The sequence below is a fragment of the Cydia pomonella genome, chromosome 14, assembly GCF_033807575.1.
Source record: "Cydia pomonella isolate Wapato2018A chromosome 14, ilCydPomo1, whole genome shotgun sequence".
NCBI classification, from domain to species: Eukaryota; Metazoa; Arthropoda; class Insecta; order Lepidoptera; family Tortricidae; genus Cydia; species Cydia pomonella.
Genome location: NC_084716.1, coordinates 20,099,789 through 20,124,221, shown reverse-complemented (window position 1 = coordinate 20,124,221; position 24,433 = coordinate 20,099,789). Strand labels below are relative to the sequence as shown.

At 38.4% G+C, this 24,433-nt stretch overlaps 1 protein-coding gene and 1 long non-coding RNA gene across 3 annotated transcripts; one reads left to right on the top strand and one right to left on the bottom strand.

The window, feature by feature from the left end:
• Nucleotides 1-4,083: 4,083 nt before the first annotated feature.
• LOC133525161 (uncharacterized) lies at nt 4,084-6,304 on the bottom strand. Of its 2 annotated transcripts, XR_009800526.1 has the most exons (4): nt 5,531-6,304; nt 5,100-5,243; nt 4,701-4,865; nt 4,084-4,486 (listed from the first exon to the last, which is right to left on the bottom strand). It is a non-coding gene; the product is annotated as an uncharacterized LOC133525161 (long non-coding RNA). The 2 variants fall into 2 exon arrangements; XR_009800525.1 differs by having other exon boundaries at nt 5,100-6,304.
• Nucleotides 6,305-6,330: 26 nt separating this feature from the next.
• LOC133525160 (uncharacterized) lies at nt 6,331-20,109 on the top strand. Its single transcript, XM_061861419.1, has 4 exons — nt 6,331-6,768; nt 6,881-7,059; nt 13,273-15,285; nt 15,339-20,109. The coding sequence occupies exons 1-3, from the start codon at nt 6,600-6,602 to the stop codon at nt 13,624-13,626; spliced, it is 702 nt and encodes a 233-aa protein (XP_061717403.1). The 5' UTR covers nt 6,331-6,599; the 3' UTR covers nt 13,627-15,285; nt 15,339-20,109.
• The last annotated feature ends 4,324 nt before the right edge of the window (nt 20,110-24,433 follow it).

Genomic DNA, 24,433 nt, shown 5'->3' with positions numbered 1-24,433 from the left:
CGCGACACTGACGGTGACGGCAGACGGATAAACAAAATGGCGTCACTTTGCGTTTCGTTCCAAGAAAAGTAAGCACAAATACGGTTTTTTTTTAATAACTGTATGTAAATTAATAATACAGCAATAATTATTAAATATCAAACGAAGTATTGAATATTTTTTTATTTATGACAGTAAACAAGTAAAAATAAAATCATGTTTCAGTAAAAAACATTACATGAAAATAATTAAAATACACCACGACGCTTAACAAAACGTATTGTGACAAGTTGACAACCTAACGTTTCTAAATTGACAATTTAACATTTGACTTTTGACAGAAGCGCCGTGTGAGTCTGTTCACTTTTAGGTTATATTCCTTTATAAATAACAAATTCATCCTTTTTTTATTAACTTGGTTGTGGTTTATTTATATAAATTAGGTTAAATATACATTTGCTCTGATATAAAGCTAGGGTAAGGCCTTTTTGGCCCTTAGGCCAATGGACGGGAATGAGAAGGAAAAGCCCCCTGACGAAGCCGATGGTAACTCTAATGTTGGCATGGACATTGACAATAATACTAGAAAAAGAAACCTGCAAACATTAGGCTTATCACCGGTAGGTAGCCCACAAGAACCAGCTCCTAAAAAAATTACAATCCACGTTCACAAAGAGATCTCGGACCAGGTAGCGACAGTATGTGAGAATGTCGTCATCCCCCACGTAGATAAACAACCCGATGAGAATGCTGCGAACCCACTTTTGTATAAACACCCTGATCTTAGCACAGAAGCCCGCGGATACAATGCTGACGACGATGGCCCATTTGTGGTTCACATCTCAAAGGAATCCTCTGCTGACTCCAAGTCATCACTAAAAGCTATCTACGTAGGTATGCTCTTAACACAGGCAAATGTCACAAATATTAAGAAGGACGGGATAAAATCTGTAGGTCGTAATAGAGTTTCAGTAACTTTGATAAAGCTGCTGATGCCAACTCCATTCTAAAAAACCCTATGCTAGACAAATACAAACTATCGGCAAACATACCAACATACAACATATCTCGTATGGGGCTAGTTCGAGGAGTTCCAACAGATTGGTCCATGACAGATTTTGTAAAAGGTACGAATTTAGAAGAAGGTAAAGGTAGGATTCTGAAAGCGCGCCGTCTACAGAGAAAGGTGACCAAAGAAGATGGCTCCCCATCCTGGGTACCAACCCAGACAGTGGTAGTCACTTTTGAAGGCCAATCTTTGCCATCTAGAATATTTGCTTATTATACCTCTCTAGTGGTGGAGGTATACCAACTGCCAACAATTCAATGCCAGAAATGCCTCAGATTTGGACACATTCAGACCCAATGTCGCTCAGATGCCCGCTGCTACAAGTGTGCCCAGAAGCATCCGGGTGATGGTTGTAATGTAGCTCCCGAACACATCTCTTGTATTTTCTGCACTGCCCGACACTATGCCACTGATAGAAACTGCCCAGAACATCACCGCCAAAAGTCCATAAAATTGATAATGTCTGAAAGAAATATTTCATATGCTGAAGCAGCCGCACAAGTGCCAGTTGTAAATCGTAGGCCCTATGCGGATGTTGCAAATATAATGTTCGGCCCCACAAGGGAATCACCCCCCCCATCACAATCTCCCTTTGACCCAACTGATTTACCTTCTACCCCTCCTAGAACCTCTCACCGCAAGACAGTCTTTTTGTCACCTAGACCAAGGCCTTCCCTGTCCCCAGGTTACGACAGACAGGCCCATAATAATATTGTCCGACCCCCTCCATCTGAAATTCCCAACGGACAGGCCCTTAATAATCCTTACACTAGAGTAACTCCGAATGAGGACCTCATGGAGCTCCTCCTTAAACTCTTAACTAATATCATCGCCAAATGGAGTGATTGCTTACCGAACGACGTTGCACCTTTAATGTTGACCCTTGTCGAGAAATTGTCTTTCCCTAACGGCCCCCCAGGTCACCTTTCTACAATGGAATAGCCGCAGTCTAATCCCAAAAAAAACAGAACTCACCCAGCTGATCAATGACCATGCTGTGTCTGTCGCGGCCATCTCGGAGACGTGGCTGAGACCCGGATCTCGGTTTCGGCTCCCGGGCTTCTCATGCCTCCGGGAGGACCGCGTTGACGGACGTGCAGGATGTGCTTTATTGATTAAGCAATCTTACCCCTTTTCCCAAATTCCTCTCCCTCCTCATGGAAATGAAATTAATGTCGTAGCCGCTAAGGTTATGGGCATTAATTTCATTTCAATATATATTCCTCATCCTGACCTTGACCTTATTCCTGAAATATCTTCTATCCTAACCTCTGTCCCACCTCCCCTTATAGTTTTAGGTGATTTTAATTCACATAACATTTCTTGGGGATCATACCATTCGGACAGGTTTTCATCACTCTTGTTGGAAATCTTCGATGAGATTGACGTTTGCGTTATAAACGATGGAACGCCCACACATCGAGTCTATCCAGGACAAAACCCACAATCCGTTCCTGACTTATCAGCTTGCTCCCCCAATTTGGCCTCATTATTATCTGGGACCGTACTTCGTCAGTCCTTTGGCAGCGATCACTTCCCCATTATTATTTCCAAGCCCTCCTCCGTTCTTCCATCTCCGGCTCCTGAACCGCTTCTGAAATACAGATTGCAATCAGCTGACTGGTCGAAATTTTCTCTTTATGTCGAAACAAAAATTAAAGAATGGGACACGAACTTAAATGACCATAGGGAAAACTACTCAAAATTCAAAAATTTACTTTTAGAAGCAGCTGATAAGTATTTCCCCCGGAAAAAACACAAAAAGGATAAAATCTCTTCGCCACCATGGTGGAACGCCGACTGCACAGCTGCCGTAAAAGAAAGAGATGAAGCAGAACAAAGATTTAATGAATCAGGTGCTATGGAGGACTTTATCAATTTTAGGAAAACCTCGGCCCGCACAAAACGCCTATTGTCCAAAACCAAGAAAAAGGGATGGAAGGGGTTCTGTGAGAGCCTGTCCCCTAGAACACCTCCATCAATTATTTGGAAAAACATAAAGCGGTTTAGAGGCTCCTTTAATCCAGATATCTTGTGTTCTGTTGACAAATCGGCTTGGCTCTTGGACTTTGCTGACAGACTGGCACCCCCAACTGCCCCAGAATTATCCTGTGTAGTATTACCACCACTCCCTCGTCCGTCAACCACCCTTGACGAACCATTCTCGTTTGCGGAGCTCAAAATAGCTTTGGATGGACTACGCAACACTTCACCGGGGGAAGATGGTATTCCTTATTGTTTTATAGCAAACCTTAGCTCCTTCTCACAAGAATATTTCCTTGGCATTTTGAATCGCGTGTTTGACACAGGAGAGGTCCCAGAAGATTGGAAAACCCAAATTGTCATCCCAATCTTGAAACCGGCTAAAAATCCAGAAGAGGCCAGCTCGTACCGACCAATTGCGCTCTCCGCTACAATGGGCAAGATTCTTGAGCATTTAATAAAGAATAGGCTAGAATGGTACGTTGAGAGCAGGGGACTGTTAGCAAACACTCAATTCGGATTCCGTAAAGGTAGGAGCACAATGGACAGCTTAAACATACTAACCACGGATATCAGACTATCACTCTCTAAAAATGAGGAGCTACTAGGATGTTTTCTTGATATTTCGGCAGCCTATGACAATGTCCTTCTTCCGGTGCTCAGAGCAAAAATGCTACATCTGAGCATTGCCGTGAAGATTGTACAAATTGTCTCCAAACTATTCATAGGAAGATCCATCAAAATCCGTGATTTTTTTTTTTTTTATCTTTATTAAAGAGCTTTGTCACTGTTGTGACGATGTCGCTCTGTGCGTATACAAACATGTGACTTATCTTCTACTTAATCCTAATGAAACCAGCTTATATATACATTTTGCATCCTCAGATAGTGGGTGCCCCAAAATTTGGTTGCAACCCCCAACTTCAAAAAAGCTTTCGTTCATGATATCTTTTCTCTCACTTTCGTTCCGGACACATTCCATAATGACATGGTATGCATCCTCTACCATGTCACACTCGTCACAGTTTGGCGACGGCACCTTTTTAAATCCGTGATGGTAACTCATATCTTCCTCCTCGTACATTGTGGCAGGGCCTCCCTCAAGGATCCGTTTTGAGTCCAATACTTTATAGCATTTATACATATGACCTAGAGCAGTCCGTGTTACCCTTTTGTAATATTCTACAGTATGCAGACGATCTAGTCCTCTATGCTTCTGCAAAATCCATTGATACAGCGGCTACCAGGTTGAACATGGGCCTTAGTTACCTCAAGGATTGGCTTGAGGAGCATGGTTTGTCTTTGTCACCTTCCAAGAGCTGTGCCGTGACTTTCAGTCGCAGAAGGAACATGCCCATCGCAGATGTTCATTTTGGTGAGGAAAACATTCCCAATGCAGAATCAACCAAATTCCTGGGTGTTGTCTTGGACTGGAAAATGTGTGGAAAACAGCATCTGAAATACATACAAGACAAGTGTGAAAAAGGAATCAACATTTTGCGAGCACTATCAGGAGTTTGGTGGGGATCTCATCCATATTGTCAAAAGCTACTTTATAATGCTATTATTCGCAGCCACATGGACTATGGATCCTTCATATTAGAACCATGTAATAAGGAAGCCTTAGAAAGGTTGGATTTAATACAGGCTAAATGCTTAAGAATCGTACTTGGTGCCATGAGGTCTTCTCCAAAAAACGCAATGCAAGTAGAATGTGTGGAGCCTCCACTGGCACTGCGCAGGCAATATCTTGCCAACAGGTTCCTCATAAGAGCTATCTCCAATTCCAATCACTTGCTGATTCCACGCTTGCAGGCTCTTGCTTCACTGGTCACTGAAAACCCATATTGGATGCATAAGGAGTTTCCAAAAAATATTATTACTTATTCTAAATTAAATCGTATAAACCCTATATTATATAAATCAGGAACAAACCCCATATTTGAAACAAAATTTGAAACTTTAATTTACTCTCCTAGGATTATTCTAGACCTAGGAATATTTAAAAATGATCCGGGAGCTAATAGCAAATTTAAAAAACTTTTAGAAAAGTGGGCAGGCTACTTACCAGTGTTTACTGACGCATCAAAAAGTGATCCCACAAAGTGTGTTGGAGCCGCAGTGGTGATTCCAAAATATAACATTGTCTTGATGTTTAAGTGCCCTCCAGAATCATCAATTTTTACAGGCGAGGCTGTTGCCATCTTAGAAGCTGTAACGTATGCTGACTCTCACAATATAACAAAAATGATAATATTTACAGATAGCAGGAGTTGTCTGCAAGCCATTATGGGCAATCAGTTTAAAATGAAGACAAAATTTCCCTTAATACTTCAGATCAAAACCTTATTAAGAAAATGTGACTTAAAGGGGTTAAAAATAGTACTCGGGTGGATCCCAGGCCATTGTGGTATTGCTGGAAATGAGTCTGCAGACTTATGGGCAAGGCAAGCTATTGAGATGGGATCACCAGGTCACAATAAGATATACAGCTCTGACCTTCTGAGCCATGCACAGACTGATCTGTTTAACACGTGGCAAAATCTCTGGGATTCTTCCAGATTGGAGGTAGGAAAGCATTATGGCCACATTCAACCCAACATCCCCCGTAAACCATGGTTTTTTAAATTCCGAGCTTATCCGAAATGGGCCACGTCTACAATCTGTCGTTTACGCTTAGGGCCAGTTTGTACGCCAGTATTTCTTGCTAAGATACGGGTCCGGGATACCTCACTGTGCGAATGCGGGTTCGATGAAGGCACCGTAGATCACATTTTCTTTTCTTGTCCGAGATTCAATTACTCTTTGTATGATGTGCTACCTGAAAATATTCCACGACCTATAAATTTCTACTCACTTCTCACTCTAATGGACCCGCCTCTAACTTCTATTCTTATTAAGTATATACAGGAGCATGATATAAAACTTTAATTTTTACTCTTACTATATTTCTATCTATCTATATATTTTAATTTCTATGTTTTTTCCTCCATTTCATCCGCTATGTTGCTTGCCTTAACAATCTGTCATCCGCTTTCCGCTCTTTTTACTAATGTTGGTATTATGTGAAATGTGTCATGTCATGTGTTTGTGTTGTCCATAATATTTGTTTGTTTTAGGTTCCCAGTCTATCCTTCCACAAAAATCAAAATTAAACCGAACATTCTCTGCTCGCATAAGTCAAAGTCCACACCTCGACATTGGCAGAATCCACCTTGCTAAATTAGCGAGGAGTAAAAGCCATTTATGGAAAAAAAAAAAAAAAAAAAAAAAAAAAATTTAACATTTATTATCTTGTGTCTGTGATGATGCTGTGATGTGATGATATCGGACCACGTCCGACGGTCGCCGTAGGTTTTGAGAATCGATATCAAATTATGGAATTGATCGTCGCTAGAGCGCAGTTGCAATTGCATTGATTGCATTATCCTGCCAGCCCGGCGCTCCAGCTCCACCCAGGCACTGGCACTGCCGTACATGCCTTCTCTACGTGCTGACGCATCGTACATCTATCTTGAGCTTTAATCGCTTCCTTACCTTTGTAATCTTTTACGATTGGTTTTCTGAAATGCCACGAAAACCGTGTTATTGGACGCGAAAATTAGAGCTGGATCTCGTCGAGTTTGTGCGACAACGAGACTTCATATGGAAGCCATTTGGAAACACTAACCATCACATACAGCAGAAGTACAAGGCCTATGCTGAATTTGCTGCGAAACTGGGCGGTGGATTTACAGGTAGCTCTTCGTTTGTTAAAATTTTTGCTATTATTGAACTCATCGTGATTCGGCTCAGAACTACTGATAAAAGGTTTTTTTTTATATGTATTTATGATATTGTCTAATGCAGCTCGCTCCGTCCGTGATCGCTGGGTGAACATTCGAAGTACGTACAACCACAACGTGCGACGTATCGAGCGCTCCAGGGAGACTGCCAAATCTCTTGAAGAGGTCTATGTGCCATGCTGGCCGCTATGGAAACCACTGCAGTTTCTCCGGGAAGGTTCAAGAAAAGAAGATGTCTATGAGGTATGAAACATTTTGTTAGAACTTATTTTATCTTTTCTGGCTTTACATGAAACCAAAGAGGATTTTTATTCATCATTGACATTACATTAAAGCACCTATAACTAGTAAAAATATCATAATTATGACCATATTGATAACCTGTCTCGCCTTGTGGGTAGTGACCCTGCCTATGAAGCGATGGTTCCGCGTTCAAAAATATTTGTTCCTGAGACAGGTGTTTTCATTGAAGTATTTATATATACTTATATACTACATACACACAGTACAAATATATGTAACATGCATAAGTATATATTTAAACATATAAGTACATTGACTAGTGCTGCACTGGTCGTTTATTAATGTAGGTTTTAAGGTTCTAACGGAAGATCAGCGCTGTGGTCTCCGCAGCATTTATGCTGAGTCAGCGCCTATTCTTTACCACAACACATGACCCTCTACTAATATCTCTATTAATCTAAAAATAAGACACGTAATACATTTGATTGTTGACATAATTATTGATATTAGTGTCAAACTGTATGTTACTTTTTCTTTGTCTCTTGTCAATTTTCTTTCTCTCTTGTTATTTGTTTGTGTCACAAAGCATGTAAGTTGTGGTTGAATAAAGATTTTATCTATCTATCTATATAAGTATATCATTGTCTGAGTACTTATTGAGCTTACTTGTTGCCATACTTCTTCCTCTTCAACCTAGCGTTTTCCTGGCCTAGCGCCAGGGTCCACTTTCTTTCTTAATCTTCTCCACTTTGCCCAGTTTTCGGCATCCGTAGGTGTAAAATTATTCTCTTCCATGTGTCATGACATCCATCCGAACAGGCTTTTTTATTTTATTTTTTATTATAGCCTTTTTGTCTTGACACCCAAGTGCTGTTTATTTGTTTCTTCACTGATGTGTTGTTAAATGTATTGGGTGCCCGCTTGCCAGTTGGCATAGGCCTCCTCCAGCCTTCTCCATTCGTTCCTGTCTCTGGCAACCCTGCTCCATGTGGCACCAGCAACAGGCCTGATGTTGTCGTCCCATTGTTTGAACTGCCTTCCTCTTTTCCTTTTACAGCCTCTTGGATACCACTGGATCACCTTTTTACTCCATTTGTCCATGCCTCTACTGGTATGACCTGACCACTTCCATTTCTGCCTTCTAATTTTTGTTACAATGTCGTGCATCTTGGTTCTGCTTCTTATCACCTGTAATGTTAAATGATACTTAGAACTGGTTTGATAATATTTTAATAGCGATAGTAACGTAAAACATTAATCATTGGGCACACAGTTGATGACAGATGACAGATGGAAAACGCGGAAGAGCTCGAACTGCGTTCGTTAAGGATGCGTTCCATGTCATCCTTCCTTTTCAGCGATATCTAGCAGGCGTGACCACTAACCGCCCACTGCGAGTACTTCGAGGTTGAGGAGCTGTCAGTAGCGGCTGTGGTTCTGGACCCGCCACGGGAAGTGTGGGTTTTGCTGGTGATATAGGTGACGGCTGTCCTACAGAGACTGGTGACTGGTCTATAGGTGACGGTTGTCCGACAGGGTCTGGATCTTCTGTTCCTGGCACTGGATCTTTTGTGGCCAGCTCTGTAGAATTTTCTGTCGGTTTTAAGTGCCAGGAGTTCCTTTTATAAATTGCACCATCATCACTCTCTACTTTGTAGGCTCGGTGACCTTCTTCTGTCACTACTTTTGCTGGGACCCAGTTTCGATGACCTTTTCGTAGCATCACGTTTTCATTAGTAACAAACTCTTTATTTTCCTTTTTTCCTCTGTCTGCATATTTCTTTTCGTCTTCTTTAATTTTTTGTAATTGTTTAGTAACATTTCTTATTATTTTTGGTGTAAAGAGTTTAATGTTTGTAGGGAGTAAGGTTTTAGTCCTTCTATTAAACATCCTTTGTGCTGGTGACCCGAGGTCCAGTCGGGGTGTGTTCCTGTGATGCAGTAACGCTAATTGTATGTCTGTGTTGTCTTCCATACATTTTTTCATCAAGTTTTTAGCTTCTTGAACATAGCGTTCTGCTAATCCATTGGAGCGTGGAAAATGTGGACTTGATATTCTGTGTTCGAAGTTCCATTCCTTTCTGAATTGTCTAAACTCTTGGCAGTCATATTGTTTACCACCATCAGTCAATAGTATGTCTGGAATTCCAAATGTTGCAAACCAAGATTTCAGATTATCAATTATGTCAAAGCTGGTAACTCCTTTCAGTTCTTTAAGGTCAAAAAATCCTGAGTAGCCATCTGCTATCAATATATAGTCTTTGCCTTTCAAATGAAATAAATCCGTTGCCACAAAACTCCAGGGGCGTTCTGGTGCTGTTTGTACAACAATAGGCTCCATTGGATTATCTTTTTGTACTTTTGCACATGCTGTACAAGATTTAGTGTAATTTACTAAATCTGTAGTCATACCTGGCCAAAATACGTTGTCTCGGGCGAGCCTTATAGTGCCTTGAATACCTTTGTGACCCAGGTGGCATTGTTTCATCACTAGTGGTACCATTGATATGGGTACTAGTACCCTGTCGTTTTTGAAAATGAGGTTGTTATATACACTGAGCGTTTCTCTATAGTGCCAGTATTTTTTTAAGTTATCTGGTAATTGCTCCATTTTTTCAGGCCACCCATCTTGTATAATTTGTTTTAAGGTCTTCAACTCACTGCTATTCTCAATTTCTTGTTTGATTTCTTGTCTTCGATTTTTTGAAAATGGCACGATAGCACATACTTGCAAGTTTTCTGAGTTAACATCTTCACAGTTTAGCTTCTCACAATCTCGACTCAAAGTGTCAGCTACATACATCTCCGAACCCTTTTTATATGTCACTTTGGGGTTATATGGCAAAATCTGGTATAACATTCTTTGCAGTCTTGGTGGTGCACTGGTAAGTGGTTTTCTGAAAATTGTTTCTAAAGGTTTATGATCAGATTCTATTGTTAAGTCCTTGCAACCCCAGATATAGTTATGGAATTTTTTACAAGCCACTAAGATTGCATTGGCTTCTTTTTCCAATTGACTGTAGCCTTGCTCAGTTTTAGTGAAAGATTTAGCACAGTAAGCAATAGGTTTTTCTTTTTGAATCATTACACCACCACAGGCATAACTACTAGCGTCAACAGAGAGTAAAATAGGTGCTTGAGGATCATAAAATCCCAGAACAGGTGGGTTTTTTAACAGCTCTTTTAATTTGAGGAACGCTTCTTCTTGTGGTTGATCCCAAACCCATTCTACATCTTTGTGTAATAATTGTCTTAGGGGGCTGGTAATATCTGCCATATTTTTTATGAATTTTGATAAGTAGGTGATTAAACCTAGAAACCGTTGCAGTTCTTTTATATTTTCTGGTCTCTTAATTTTTGTGATGGTTTCTATTTTTTCTGGGTCAGGCTTTAAACCTTTGCTAGTTACTATGTGGCCCAGAAATTTGACCTCTTGTGTACTAAATACACACTTTTCTTTATTGAGTTTGAGACCTGCATTCCTAAGCTTTTCCAGTACTTTCTGTGTAGTCTTCTCTAATTCATCTTTACTGGAAGCATGTAGAAGTACATCATCCATTGATACCTCTGTATTTTCCAAGTCCGCTAAGAGTGAGCTCATAACTTGCTGGAAGACTTCTGGAGCTGATGCTAAGCCGAAGGGCATTCTTAAGCAAGAATATCTTCCAAAGGGTGTACTAAATGTGAGGTAATCTGATGTGCGGGGTGTCACTTGTAGTTGCCAAAAGCCTTTTCTACAGTCTAGCAGTGTGAACCATTTAGAGCCATGAATTCTGGCAGCAATTTCCTCAAGTGTATTAAGTGGGTAATGTCTCCTTTTTAAATTTTTGTTTATTTCTGAGGGATCTAAGCAAAGTCTTATTTTGTCATTTTTCTTTACCACAACCATAGGTGAAACAGCTGGTGTAGGCTTTGTCACTGGTTTAATTATTTTCTGTTCTACCATGCTATCCAACTCATCTTTGACTTTTTGTCTTATTGTGTGGGGAATTTTACGTGCCGGGCATATTGGTAACTTGGGATTGTCTACTAAATCAATATCATATTTGTACTGTTTCAAGCAACCAATTCCTTCAAACAAGTCATCGTTTATTGTAATAGCATCAATTCTCTTCACTAAATTTAATTTTTCACATGTTTTCCTGCCAAGAATTGGTGACACTTTTTCATCAACAACATAGTATTTAATAAGGTTTTGCCGTCCTTTAATTATAGTCACCAGTTTAGCTTCGCCTAATACTTGCATCTTATGCTTTGAATAGGATGTCAGATATCTGGTTGTTGACGGACTGAGATGTGATTTTGTTCTATCCATTATTTCTCGATTAATAACATTGCACCGACTGCCTGAATCAAGTTTGAACATCACTGTGACTCCATTAGGTAAGGTTAATGGCTCATACCAGTCTTCTGTACCCACGTCATCATCAGTATCTATTGATGACACCATGAATCCGTCTTCACTATCATATTCATCATTCTGGAGAAGTGAATCCACAGTTTTTATTTTACAGCATTTGGTGAGATGGTTTCTCCGGTTACATCTCAAGCATATTTTCTTAAAAGCAGGACAATTTCTCCGGCCATGTATAGTGTCACATCTACCACAATGAAATGTCTCTTCACTTTTATCTTCTCTTTTTTTATTATTCATCTTGATGTTATCTTCTTTTTTTTTAATGTTGGTGTTTTGGCTGTTCCAGGTAACTGCATCTACAGCAGGAGCCTGCTTCATTGTTTTTACTTGCATTTTAACTTGCTCCGCTGAGCGGCTGAGGTCAATAGTTTTTTGCAGTGTAAGGTCATGTTCAGCTAGCAACTTCTCTCTAAGGGAGTCGCTCCTTACTCCTATTACAATTCTGTCACGAATGAGGCTGTCCTCTAAGGTACCATATTCACAGTTTTTCACTTTACTTTTAAGTTCTGTGAGAAATTCATCAAATGGTTGGCCCTCTTTTTGTATTATGGTATTAAATATATATCTTTCATATGATTCGTTGATCTTTGGAGTGAAGTGATTTGTGAATTTGTCTTTAATGGTTTGTAATTGTAACTTCTCATCACTTGAAAGATTGAACGTATTGTATATAACCACCGCGTCAGGTCCGATACATGCCATGAAGACCGCCACTTGCACCGCTGGTTTTTTCTCTTCCAGATTTGTAGCGATGGCATACCACTCGAATTGTTGGACCCACAGCCTCCACGCTTTCGCCACATCTTCATTAGAGTTTATGATGAACTGTTTGGGCGGCTTTATGTTGTTTTCTGCCATTTTTTGATGGCTATCCCGGGTTTCGGCACCATGTAATGTTAAATGATACTTAGAACTGGTTTGATAATATTTTAATAGCGATAGTAACGTAAAACATTAATCATTGGGCACACAGTTGATGACAGATGACAGATGGAAAACGCGGAAGAGCTCGAACTGCGTTCGTTAAGGATGCGTTCCATGTCACTTATCCTATCAGCTTTTGTTATTCCTAGCATGCTTCGTTCCATGGAAACTTGGCAGATACGTAACTTGTTCAGTTGGCGTTTGATGAGGGCCCAGGTTTGGCTTCCGTACATAAGTATTGGTAAAACACACGTATTGAATACCTTGCTCTTTGCACTAATGTGAAGATTTTGGTCCTTCATTACTTCTTTCATGGCCGAACAGGCTTAGAAATGTTCAAATAGTGTCTTTTTTACAGTTTTTAGTTTTTACCTATTTTTTGGCTAGTATTAAACATTGGCATATTATTAACCGGGCAACTAACATATTAAACGGGAACTTTAAGTGGCCATATAATATATAATGAGGCTGTGTATTAATATTATGGCACCAAAAAAAATATATTAGCCAAAAAAAAGCATTATATTACTAAAAAACTGGTGGTAAATTCAAGCCACCAAAAATAAAATAAGGAACTTGAAATTATAGTAGGGCGTCTAAAATAATAAATTGGCACCTAATATTGCAAAGCCTATGATTTTTATGTTCTCATATAGTTGAGCATGTAGGGTCATGTAAATATATTCATGAAACATTGGTATGCCTGTGAACTGGATTGTACACACTATTAGAGTCTGTTCGGAAAGAGAAGAGTCGTGGAATGTATTGGGCCCCATACATTCCACGACTCTTCTCTTTCTGCACAGGCTACTCTTAACTTGCCTATTTTATTTTTTAATTAACTATGCTGAAATTTACTATTTCTTTCACAGGGCTATTCAATGGACTTCAAAGAGACAGACAATGTGGAAGTTAAAGTTGAATTTGATGACATGGATGACCCAGAACTTCTACAAATCCGCCAGCGAGGCCAGAGAACTGACCGACCCAGACGCAGGGCTCCCATATCTAAAAGGAAAAAGAATAACAAGTGTAAAAAAGTCTTGGATGACCTCCTTATTGCTATGAAACCGGTAGTGTCCAATGTTCCTTCGGAGACCAATAATTACTGGTTCTTTAGTCGTCATGTCACTGAGCGATTGAACTGTATGAGGGAAGAGGATGCCTTTGCAGCAGGCCAGGAGATCATGAAGCTTTTGGAGTGGCCTGCTACTGACATTACTTGAAGACAGCTTGGATGAATGGGCTTCTAAGCCTCTGGAATAGTCATGAATTCTTCATCAGCTACTTTTTGGTGATGAAGACAGTATTGTGATGGAAGATTGACTCTTATCTTGAATTTGAGTAAATCCTCAAAATGACACCGAAATAGAACTCGAAGGCTAATTTACAAAAATAGAAATCTGTTGTCAGCCTACCAGAGGTTTGTTTGTCATTTGCTTGTGGCCATAATTAACTTCATAATTAGCATTCGAACTCCTTTTTATCCCATTCCCGAGGTTGTATTAGGTGTCTGTCTCTGTTCACACAGTTGTTCAGCAAAAAAACCTTGTCTCAATATTACCTCAATTGGTCAAATCTCTCAAAAGAATCTTAACAAATCGATATTACCGTCTGCGAAAAATGATTGGTGCAGCAGGCCAGGAAACCATGAAGATTTTGGAGTGGCCTGCTACTGACATTATTTGAAAACGGCTTCGATGAATGGGCTTCTAAGCATCTGGAAAGTCATGAATTCATCATCGGCTACGTTATGAAGTGATTATTTATGAATGCACAGGCAGCTTATAGCTGATACATGCACATCAATATCTTGCACTTGTGATTTCTCCATTTATAAAGCCTGACAACAGTCTATTTAACCCTGAGATAGTGTTGCTGCAAACAGCTTACGTATGGCAATAATGTGCGTACGTCATGTATAATCGGGGTAGTGGGCATTGGCTTCATGTTGATACTCGTATAATGTCAAAACATTGCTTACAGAGAATTCGGTTCTTTCAATTTACCTATTCGTCAAAATCTGATTCTAAATATTCAATATTTATATATTCTTCGTTTGCTGACTCTGACGTAGTCTGATTTTCATCAGATGTTGTGTCGCTTTCAGGACCACCAACCTCGATTATAAAACGTTCAGTCTCCAATTCAATTATACGATCTTTATTCCTATAATCGACTTCAATTTTTTTAACATGGTCACAGCAATTGCTCCAATTTTCTTGAGTTACTTCCTATACGATAATCATCTATTTAAAATTTAAATCATTAATGATATAGACTGAATTCAAAATAATTTACATAACTTAACTAAATTCTAAACATTAAGATAAGTTTTATACCTGAAAACTATCTTCAACAAGCTTTAGAAAAGCCTTATTATCGATAGACACATTTTTAGTTGCCACTTTAGCTTTTACAATGCCCCAAATCATCTCAAGGGTTTAAATCACAGTGATATGGCGGTAATCTTATCACTTTCTGTCCGTATGTGGAGAGAATCGTGTCTATTTCATATATTGATTCAGGTTTGTGACGTCTCAAAATCGCCACCAATCTAGCTTTGGATGCTTTTTGTGGAAATGAAATTTTATTCGAACGCTGCCACTCTGCAATAACATGCTTTCTGTGGCCAGATGTTGGTGGTTTATTAATGCGAAAGGAATGGTATCGGGCATTATCCATAACTATACATGTGGGTTCACTTAGATTGGGAAATGATTTCTGCGTAACCCATTTCTTAAAATTATTTTTATCCATCGATGATAATCTGCTTTTTTTTCTTTATCATTATATACCAGAAGTACATTAGGAACAAATCCGGATGGTCCACCGACATGAACAATAATATGTCGTTTCCCTGTTGGTTTCAACGACATATTATTGTTCATGAAATGAACCTGGAGTATCGAAAGCCGTTTGGCTTTTGATACTCCAGGTTCATTTTCGCTCTGCCAACATTTGGCGTGGTTCAGAGAAGTATGAATGTAGTCGTCCAAATAAACTATAGGCATATTTTTTATCCCTTACTTCTTGTATTTGATCCAAATAACTTTTACGCCAAACCACAATATCGGAACGCTCCATCAATATTGACCGTTGGTTTCTGCATTTTTTATATTTGAATCCCATACTGTGCATCAGTTTTCGTAAGTACTCTCTGCTGCCTGTAAATCCTGTCTTTTTTCAAAGCAGTGAGCAGAGTTTTGGTACTCGGTACTTGTATTCGCACGGCATAATATTCATGAATTTTATGCCTTATGACACATTTATCGAAGTCGTCTATTTGAATTCTCTTTTTGTGGGGGGCTTTGTTTTGTACAGGGGTCAAAGTCAAGACCGTCTCATTATTTTTAGAAATATTTTTTATCGTCGATCTACATAAACTTTAAATGAAATATTAAAGTTTAAAGTGTTTAAACCAAACAACTAACCAGTTCAATACAACCGCACTATAAAATGTCAATACCGGTCAGTCAACAACCAACTTTAAAACATTGTTTATTTGAATGCTATGTAATCCTTCGTCTTTTTTAAGGTGTAAGTATTTGATTGCATTCACAATTTTTTCGTATCTTTGGTTTGTTTTTGGCATTTTTGTAATAAAACTGTTTATATTTAAATACATTCGTAGATATTTTCTGTTTACATCGGTGACATTGGATGACATCCAACGTTCGATATCAAAGAGTACTTGTTGCCAAATAAACTGTTGTCAGGCTTTAAAATGTTTATCGAGTCTGTTTTTAAAAGAGTTCACTGAGGGTGCCCCTGATTGCGGATAATTGTGATGGAAGATTGACTCTTGTCTAATGAATTGATGATTTCTCTTTCACCAGTGTAACCTCAAATTTATACCACAAAATGCGAATAAAAAAAATTGAAATCTGTTGTCAGCCTACCAGTTAGTCCAGAAGTCTAGTTTTCAGTCTGCGACCATAATTACCCCTTCTTAACTCCATTTTATTATATTATTTTCATTTATTAGTCTGTCCGTATACTCACAGTTGTAGTTCAGCAAAAAAAACTTGTGTCTGGTTTTTTGGATAACACATATTATCTCAATTGTTTAAATATCTATGTTTTGGTACAAATAAAATCGTGAATTAGGTTATCCAAAGATAAATAAGTCTTAAAAGTTGGACAGACGTTCTGCCAAAAATGATTGTTGTAAATAAAGGAAAAGGATTTAAAGATGAAATTGAAAAAAATCCCACATTTTTGAAATTCGTTTAGTAGGTATTGGCGGTGGTTTTTCGTTGTCGTTTGTCATGTTATCAAAGATTGTTTGTAAATTACCTGTGACCATAATTACCCTTTTTAATTCCGTTTTATTCCTTTCCTGAGCTTGTATTAATCTGTATTCCCAATACAGTTGTTATTCAGTAAAAAACACTTATCTATTTGGTTTTCTTGGTAAGGCATATCGCCAGAATTATTCAATTTTCTACATTTGAGTGATTCATATTGACAAATCTAAAGGTAAAAACATCTTTAAAATGTAAGTAATAGCCTATGTTCTGTCAAAAATGATTGTTGTTAATAAAATAAAACGTCTGCTTTAATCTTTCACGATTTTTAACATTATTAAATTGTGTTGTTGTTGATGTTCTACGAAACCACGGGGTCTACGCCGTGCTCGAAACGTCTGAGGTAAATTTTAAAACATAATTATACGTTATTAAGTACCGTTTTACAATTTATTAAAAGAAAATGATTTATAGATAAAATCGAAATAAAATTGAAAATAACCCACATTTTTAAAATTCGTTTCGTAGGTATTAGTGTTGGTTTTTCGTTTTCTTTTGTTTTTATCATAAAATGGTTCTTGGCTTTCCTGAATGTGTACGAGTAATAAGCCTATCCATACAGCAAAATAGAACTCAAAGGATATTTTTTTTAAGTTACATTTGTAATTTACTTGTGACCATAATTACCCTTTCTCACTCATTTTTATTCCTTTTCTGAGGTTGTATTAATAGAAGTCTGTCTTTCCAATACTGTTGTTATTCAGTAAAGACAATTATCTTTCTAGTTTTCTTGGTAAGGCGTAGGTATCATCTGAATGATTAAATTTTCAATATTTTAGTTATTTATATTCTCAAATCTAAAGGTAAAAATTTCTTTAAAATGTAGCCTTGTTCTGTCAAAAATTTTAATTAACGTTATTGTTAGGTAATAAAAGGAAAGGATGTAAAGAAAATATCAAAATAAAATTGGAAATAACCTACGTTTTAAAAATTCGTTGGGTAGGTATTTGTCGTGGTCGTTCGTTTTCTTTTGCCATGTTGTTATAATATTTGGGTTACTGGGGGAATAAAGAAATTGTAATGGGTTTTTAGTTCCTTTCTACCCCTGATTCTTCTTGGATGAGAAGAAACGGTGAAAACAACTGAAATCTAGATGGATAAAACAATTTATTTTCATTATTGCGCACACATTTTCGTCCACCTTTGTACATTAATGCAAATAAGGCACAAGGATACTTTAAATGTTAATTTGCTTGTGTTTCCAAATGACATTTGATGAGAAGAAACGTTGCAAGAAACTCAATGTTATTTATCGAAAATTACTGTCTTTGTTTTTGGTCTTTTAGTAGTCGTCTGTTTAAATAAAGATTACGCCTGTAATGAACTCAGCAGGTAACCCTCTTTATGAAGCCGTCCTTTACTGCAGTCTGTCCCGCCCCCGTCACGGGGTAATCGTTTATGTCAACGAAAACTAGATTGTTGAGTCTTTCCGTCTGTTCGTATAGCGACATACATGGCACTAAATTAGGTATATGGTGCCCGTCACATCCCATTGAAAACATAGCAGCTGATCCCAGAATGGCTACTGCATCTTTTGTGTCTACCAGAATTCCTTAAATACAACCTGCAATGACTATATGACGCCATGATAGATTATTTAAGTGTTGAAAATGTACAAGTCTTAACTACGTGTGAATATTAGTGAATAAGCGTTAAGCGTGCACACCTAAGCTTTTGTAGCATATCGTTTTAAGGTCGGTATTAGGGACATATTTGTGCTAAATTATATTTGATCACGGATGCGATTGAAATTCACGGAACTAAATTGTAATTATTGAAATTTGGAATGCGATTTTTAGCTGATATTTTCAAAAGAGTCCATAATTAAATGAGTTTAATGTTGTTAAACCGCAGATCGCGATTACTAGTAGTATAGAACCACGAGCAAGGCGACAACGGCGGAGTAGGTTCAAATAAAATAGTAATTACTAAGTGTTCAATGTGTACACCGGGCTTCGTGTTATACCGATCTCTCTCAGTCTCATTCAGTCTCACAGCGCGAGCAATAATCATTCATACAGTAATCAATTATGCAATTCACGTCCGAATATACCCTTTGAAACAAAAAACAACAAACGGTTCAACAGGTCTTGTCTAATTGTTTTCTCCCTCAAATTTTCGTCTCAGTAGATCGTACAGGTGAGTATACGCATACATCTATTGCTGAAACTCCTTTGGAGTGTTTGAAGTACTATCCGGGCTATTTCGCCGTCAAAGGGAATATTATCCCACGCACAAGTACGTGTTGAGTCAGGGTCGTTTGTCTGGCGCCAATAAGATGACAGAAAATGTGCGCAGATAGGAATAGATGTGTGTGATCTATTCCTATCAGAGGGTTTTACTGTGATTATTTTGTTTCTTATTTTTTTTTTATATTTGTGAACCGTAAGCGTTAAGCGTTCACATCTAAGCTTTTGTAGCGTATCGTTCAAAGGTCGGTAGGTACATACATATTTGTGCTAAATTATATTTCACCAGAATGCGATTGAGACTCACGGAACTTAATTGTAATTATTAAAATTTGTAATGCGATTTTTAGCTGATACTCTCGAAAGAGTCCATATTTATAAGAATTCAAACATATTGAACGCACAGATCGCGATTACTAGTAGTATAGAATCACGAGCAAGGCGACAACGGCGGAGTAGGTTCCAATAAATATTAGATCAGGGTATATCCCTTGGTAAAGAAATGCGTACGAGGCGGATGGCATACTATTGTGGAATGCTCTATGGATAGGACTAAGAGACGTTATTATTGTCATCCCGAAAGTATAACACCGCTGGCTGGCTGGCTTTTTAGATGGCCGAGTGCTTCGCTGAAGTCAGCGACCGTTACTTTCGGTCCGTTCCGGAGTAACTTAATAGTTATATGGTGGTGAGTTCTTGGCACGGCCAGCTAAGCTGTTCTTCAGATATCTCATGTTTTCTTCTGATGTTTAACTTCGGAAGATCCATTGTAGATCAAGTGACGCACTAACGCGGACAGTTCCACGCTCAGCTGGGCCTTCTTAACTTTGATTTCCTCAATCTTCTTTTTTTCCGGTTACATTCCATTTCGGCAATACTGGCTTCGCGAGTCATGATAACGCTGATGATCCTGTCAAATATTAAAAGTAATTATAAGCGGGTGATCTATTGGGGAGCCAGCGAGCTAACGGTCTAAACCGTTGGTTCGTTGGCTCGTCTACTCGCGTTGGTGATCCATTAGCGTACCAAACAGTCTACTCTCATCGTTGGCGAAGACATGTCGTGTTCCCAGCCGGAATTACTTTGTTACTTGGACGTACTGTTATATGAAGAGAAATAACAAAATAAAAAGAAAAAAATGGTATGGACTTATTACTTGTGTATGGACCAACTGAAAACATCGAACAATAAAGATGGCGTCACAGATCTATGTTAGGTTATAGTTTTATTCAATTTATAAAATAATCTACAAAACCTATTATCACTATACATATAGGTTCATTGCTAACTACATTTTACGAAATGAATATAATACGTATTTGTAATTTAGAAATAGAAAGGTACTAACGTTCTGTTTGGTCGTTCAGGAATTCCAATTCTGTGTAGTATCACAACTTGGGTTTATACACTTCATCGGCCCCTGATCCAGTCCTCATGCTAACTTGAACCTTTTTTCTCTCCTTCCTGTGACATGCTCGCAAAGACTGAATAGTTTTTTTAACATCAGCCATTGTACTATTGAAATCATGTTTCTTGTAGATTTCTAAAAGTTTATTGTACGCCGACGTTTTTAAAACTTTATTTTTATAGTCATTGCTGGTGTATTTCCATAGACAGTCATGTCCCTTGAAACAATGTATATCAAACATTTATTCAGCAAATAGGCCACAGGGGCACTTTTACATGTCCATTTTTACAAACAATAAAAATTACAAAAAGCAATTACAAATATGGAATCGATGAAATAATAAATACTTTATTAGAGATGTGTACTGTCTCTAAATGTCAAATTACATAAAAAAAAAAAACTATGATAAAAAAATAAAACCAACAAGTACAGATTTAGATTTAGATTTATTTATTTTCATAACGATAAATTACAGTATAAATTATTCTTATGTTAATCTATATGAATTTACATTATGATCGTCAATGATTTGGCATGCAAACATATAATTATAAAACGTCAATAATAATTATCAAAAAAAAAAAACAAATTCGAAATTACCGTCAAATTAAAAACTACGAAACAAAAGAAACAGGAAAACTAAAAAGAAATAATGGAATACATGTCAAACTAAATATTTAGTAGATATCACATAATGATCGTCATACAAAAATTCTTTAGAGATGTAAGTCTCTAAGTGTCAGAGATAAAATATAAAAAAGATATTAAATTATCCTTAGAGATGTAGATGTAGAGGCCAAGGCTTGAATTCTTATATAAATAATTAAAAGACAAAAAATTAAATCAGACAAGAACCGAATGAAGTGTCTCACGTTAATGCCACTCAAAAGTAAAGTTACATATCGCACATCTCAATCGTTTGCGTTCAAGCGGTATTAACCCTTAAGACTATGTGGCCTTATTTGAAAGGTAATTTAACCTTCTATCGGAAAATGCCATAAAATTTATGACATTTTCCATAAAAAAAGAAAATTGACAGGAAAAAGAAAATTACAAAAAAAATAAACACAATGCGGACTGGGATCTCTTCTCGGTGGCTCCGTCAGAGTCTGACCCTGAGCCACTACGACCACGTTTCCGCCAGAACCCGTTATCACTAAACAAGTGACAACTCATGGCTGAGTCTGACTCAGCTTGGTTATCTCTTAGCTTGTCGTCAGAAGCAGGCCCGGAGCGCACAGTTATTCCGCCCCCGCCTCTGATGGTTTTTGAGAGGCCGATTTTTTGACAAAACGACCTTTCGAATCGCATTGCCGCGAACCTCCACCTCTGAGTCTTAGTATGCCCGAGTTTGAGCACACTACCACTTTCAAGCCAGGGTCGTTAGTTTTGGAGTGCGACATCGGGTCGCAGTCCTCCACCTCCAGATCAACTGGGTCCATCCAAGATGAATCAGAATCCGTGTTAGATATGCCAAAGTCATGTTCACGAAGACCGGCACCCTGACGGCCTACGAGGCGATTGTTGCCCACTCCTGCATACGCAGGGCAGCCGTCCACCGAGGTGAGTGGGCGGGCTTCCTCCTTTCGGAGACCTGCCAGAGGAGTTTTTTCACAATCGACCTTCATGATTTCTTCCATCGATCTCTTTTTTCGGGGGCGAGTTCCCCCGCACGCTAGGGACTGGACTCCCTCCAGCCATGCATCCCATCGGCACGATCCGCTCACCTTGGGATTGGGGATTTATTATAATGGTTTTCTCCACGCACCGCTACTCTCAATGAGTCTCAGAGTCTCAGTGCGGGTTATGGGTTGCGAAACCAAGAGATTACTTACTGTTGCCCCCGGGGTGCACCGTCCAAGATTCCTTCCCTTACCCCCGGATACGAATTAAGCGCAAGTTTTTGCAATATATTCAAATAGCACATCAATATTTGATTCATTTGCTCTCGACAAAGATATCAAATGGTTAAGGTTTTCAGAAATGAAAGTGATGGTGAGTATCTCATACAAACAAATATGGAAAGACATTGAAGTTGCCTCGGCCCTCACACTCGTTCTGTAGTTAATAACATTTGTTCGAGTGCTAAAGATCTACTTGCGCTTGGTCCGCTCTGCCCACCGATGTCAGCAATCTATTCTACGCATCCTGCGTCGCCGTCAGGTTCGATCGTTAATGCTTCTTATTGACGCATTTGCAGACAAACGTCACTTAACAAATTTCTTGCCTTTTGTCAATGTTCTGTCCATAAAGTAACGTGGGGCGACCATCGAAATACAGCCCTTCTAAAATTACGTCATTTTGCAATTTAACCATGTAATGAAAAATTTACTGTTCTTTTTGCAGAAGTTGTGTTGCTATGGTTGCGGGCTTAAGGCACTCAATACGTTGTCGTATTCACATCGTCCAAAAATGCATGGATCATTACAAGTGTGATCTCTGGAAGTGCCATTGCCGTTCCACCGTACTATGAACTTTTACACGCACGTTGTCTGTACCAGGAAGCGGTTCTCCTATACTGGCGTTCATGAGTATGTCAGTGGTTTTATTTTCATTTCATTTCACAATCTTGTCCCTGTCATCTTTGTTCAAATGTTCATACCTTTCTTAATTATATCTTGCCAACAAGAATAAAGCTGTCCAAGAAGGTTTAGACCAAATTCAACCTCTTCTGGTGCCTCTCCGAGCAAGGCTAAGATGTTTTCACTTAATTCGTCACTTGCTGAAAAAGAAAGGAATAAGCACTTGAATGCACTTACTTGAGGAGGACCTAATATGGTATACCACTTTGTTTAACTCAAGGGGTGAGCTGTGTCTAGCCGTACACGCCACTAAACCAGTAGGTATACAGGTTGATCTAAACCTTGACTTAAATTTTTTTTTAGATTCCTCACGTCGTGGGCTATCAGAACCCCGTGTATACTCTATGTATGTTAACCGATTTTTCGAGTTATGATTTTTCAACATTTTTGTTAAGATTTCAGGGGTGAAGCAATTTAAAAAAACTATGGATCTTTTTTTATGTTTTTTTTTCTAACATAATTCTTTACAAACGCCGCAGTTACTAAAAAAACAGCTTCCTGTCTTTGATGCGAGTTGGAAAAAAAACAATGAAAGTTTTACGTTCAAGCATGTCAAACTTAGATTTTTCTAAAAAAAAAGGACACTTAATAGTCATAAATAGACAGAGTCGCCGGTCAAAGGAACTGAGGTTGAGAGTTACCAAATTTGTAATTTATAAAAAAAATCCTCTTTAGTTATTCCTGACGTGAAACAACCACATAAATTACCTATAATTTTATACCCGCGGGAGTTATAGATTGTGAAAAAAAAAAGCTATAACACCCTAGGGAGTTCTAGCTTTTTTTTATTATGTCACTTATTCATACAAACCATAAATGAGTTTTACTTTTAAAATACTGACGTTTATAATTTAATATTTTTGTTTATGTTTAAAATTATTTAATTTGATTAATTTAACAACTGTTTAAATTTTTTTAACATAATTTTCAATCGTGGCTGAATGCCGAATAGGTCTGTGCCTTCGATGCCTCACCTGCCAAGAAATTCCAAAATGGCGGATGAATTTTTGATGTCACCGTATTTAAAAAATATTTCGCTTAAAATTTAGTTCTTTCTTCGCAAGTGTGATGAAATTTTTGTGATGATGAAACTTCCTGAAAGCATTTCGGTCTCCTTTGATTCTCCTTTCGCTCTCTCTTAACATTTCTTGAAGTTCCACTTTCGAGTTTGAGTCGCTAGCGTAAACCATTTCTTTGTAGTATCCCCAGACAAAAGATCCGGTGAACGTAGAGGCCACTCGATTGGTCCGCCAGCCCAATCCATCTGCAGGGAAAGGTTGCATTCAGGTGCTGTCTTACTGGTAAAGAATAGTGGCAAGGGGCACCATCATTTTGGAACACCAAGTCTCTTCTTATCTCCAAGTTGACGTCCTCCAACAATATATTTAGGTCGTTTTGTAAAAAGTTTAGCTACTCGGCGTCATTCAACTTCGCTGGCAATTCAAAAGGCCCGACATCACAACACCTGACCACAATGTTCACACTGAACCGCACTTGAAAGTTCGAACCTCTTTCTAAGTGTGGGTTTAGGGGTCACAAAACCG

Bases quoted from the DNA above. Each gene is read 5' to 3' on its own strand.
- LOC133525160 (XM_061861419.1), top strand. From the start codon at position 6,600: ATGCCACGAAAACCGTGTTATTGGACGCGAAAATTAGAGCTGGATCTC. The intron at 6,769-6,880 runs GTAGCTCTTCGT...TGTCTAATGCAG, and splicing joins ACTGGGCGGTGGATTTACAG to CTCGCTCCGTCCGTGATCGC. The intron at 7,060-13,272 runs GTATGAAACATT...TTTCTTTCACAG, and splicing joins GAAAAGAAGATGTCTATGAG to GGCTATTCAATGGACTTCAA.